At 31.8% G+C, this 2,469-nt stretch overlaps 1 protein-coding gene across 3 annotated transcripts in view; it reads right to left on the bottom strand.

Moving 5' to 3' along the window:
• Positions 1–926, bottom strand: part of LOC106868575 (mitogen-activated protein kinase 14) — a 97,709-nt gene extending 96,783 nt beyond the window's left edge. For all 3 annotated transcript variants that reach the window (XM_052967957.1, XM_052967955.1, XM_052967961.1), the window contains exons 1-2: positions 788–926; positions 188–352 (exon numbers count right to left, since the gene is read on the bottom strand). In XM_052967957.1, coding sequence (XP_052823917.1) covers positions 188–309 — 122 coding nt within the window. In that variant the 5' untranslated portion in view covers positions 310–352; positions 788–926. The remainder of the gene's footprint in view (positions 1–187; positions 353–787) is intronic.
• Between the last annotated feature and the right edge of the window lie 1,543 nt (positions 927–2,469).

The following is a 2,469-nucleotide window of genomic DNA, read 5'->3' as shown; positions in this document are numbered from 1 at the left end:
TATATATATATTTATTTACATACACACACACAACAAAACTGTTGGAATTTATTTGGGGAGAGGAGACATAAAAGAGCGGTCAAGACATCAGAGTTACATCCCTTGATGAACTACAAGTAATCATCATCAGCATATTTATTTATTTATTTATTTTGCTCATTTTTAATAATAATAATAAATTACTTACCAAACTTGACCGTAAGCACCGTATGCAACTGGAGCAAGTCTCTGATAACGTTCTGGAATTCTCCAAGTTGTTCTGTTTAACTCAACTTGGTAAAATATCTCACCTTCGTCTGCAGTAGCCATCTCATTCGCAGTTGGGATATTCAGACTGTCGTTCTGACAGACTCTAACGATAAATGCAACAAAAAAAAGTCAATTATAAAATTGCCTTAACTTACAAATAAACTACATATAACAAGCGGTGAACCTGTCATTTCTTTCTTAAATTCTCTGATAATTAACAGTGTGAATGTCTTTTTTTTTCTCTTTTTTTTTTGCGTAGCAGATAGCTGGCAAAATGACAAGTATTTAGCAGTTAATTTAATAATTCAACAAGCATACGCATTTTTTTTTAAGCAAATGCATACTAAAAAGGAAATATCAATTATTCTTAAATAGTTTTTAAATGGTGAGAAAAGAAGCGCCTATTTAAAAAAATAAGTTTCTATTTCAGAGACTAAAACTACGTGAACCTCATCGAACGTAGTTTTAAATTAAATGAAAAATATCAAATAAACTGCATATAGAGCGAAAACAACTATTAAAATGAAGCAACACCAACCTTAAGGCGTTCCACAAGCGAAACGACAACACCTAGCTTCTCTTCTTAATGGATGCCGGAAATTACCTCGTTTTCAATATAGACCTTCACTAAGTAGGCAAGTGAGTGCAAACTCTTTCTCATCATTACCCGCGTGCGGTAGTTTAAACTTTTGATGTTATTTTACTTAAATTGATTTAATGAACTATGAAAAAATTGTTATGTATATATGTAAAAGAATTGTTATCTATAACTAATATAACTTTCATTGTGTTTTTAGAAAGTTGTAATGTTTATTTAGTAATAAATAGTAGCAAAAGTAATTCATTTTATTCACACTTGTCGCTAAGACGAAGGGACACAATTAACTTTTCCATATTTTATTTCATGGTTAAAAGGGTTGTTTTTTGTAGTACTTTTTTCATCATAATATGAATATTAATAATAAGAATATCTTTTTATATATATATATATAAATGTGGTAGCAAGTTTTATCTCTAAATTAATATTTCAAAGCACTCAAGTGGTTGGCAGTTAAAGAAATGCATCCAAATAACTTAATAAACGAATCCCATTTAAAGCATTAACAGGAATAACAGTAAATAGAAATAATAACATTCTCGACGAAAAAAAAAAAGACTCCTCTAAATATTTGGTGAACAGAAATGAAATCACAGGAAAAATACCACAGAAAAAAAGTTTCAATTTTTGGTTAAAAGTAACGGGAAAAATAATAGTCCAAGTAAACAGATTTTTTAATGAAACTTAAAAGAAAAAAACATTAAATCAGTCAAAAGTCTGTATCCTTTGTTCCTGTTGCTTTTTCCTAAATTCTGTATTCATATCTATAATAATGCATGCTAACTTGTCTCTATAAAATAAAATGAAAAGTGGTTATGAAATTAGGCTAGCAGCCCAGGGTTTTACTATCAAACTACTGTATTTACATTTTAAGTATCTAAGGATGTTTATCTCAGTTTGTCAAGTTTTTCTGTCCTGCAGAAATTTATCTTTGCCTGTTTTTATTAAGCCAATAGATTTTTATGAACTATGCACATGGAGAAGGGCTGCAAACAATTTCGTACACATATCTTTGACGGGGACAACTTTTATTTATCTGTTCGTAAAAAGTAAATACAGCGGTTATCAGATTTGACCGATCACATGGTTGTAGATTTATACGTTCTGAAACATCAAAAAGGTATTTTACACACTAGGGATGGGGGATACCCCCCGAAATCTGGTCCAGAGTACAGTTAAAGCAAATAAACAAAAATAAAATATTTTCGCTACTTGCTGTCTGCTCCCGACCAGATGTTGCTCGTGCAAGTGACACAGAAGCTACTTTCTAAGCCAGGCAAGCAACAGGCATACACGATTTACAAAAGTTTCGAAATGGATTTCAGAGCTTGCTGTTTGCTGCTAGAGAGGTCTACTTTCTAAAATTATATTTCAGCAAATAAAGTGTAGGATAATGCAGGAAGAAATCATATTAACATCTTTAAATGGTTTTTTTTTGGTTGTTTTACTCTTTACTCTTTTACTCTTTTACTTGTTTCAGTCATTTGACTGCGGCCATGCTGGAGCACCGCCTTTAGTCGAGCAAATCGACCCCAGGACTTACTCTTTGTAAGCCTAGTACTTATTCTATCGGTCTCTTTTTGCCGAACCGCTAAGTTACGGTGACGTAAACACACCAGTAT

This window comes from Octopus bimaculoides, chromosome 1 (genome assembly GCF_001194135.2).
Source record: "Octopus bimaculoides isolate UCB-OBI-ISO-001 chromosome 1, ASM119413v2, whole genome shotgun sequence".
NCBI lineage: Eukaryota > Metazoa > Mollusca > Cephalopoda > Octopoda > Octopodidae > Octopus > Octopus bimaculoides.
This window is presented reverse-complemented; position numbering and strand designations above follow the sequence as displayed.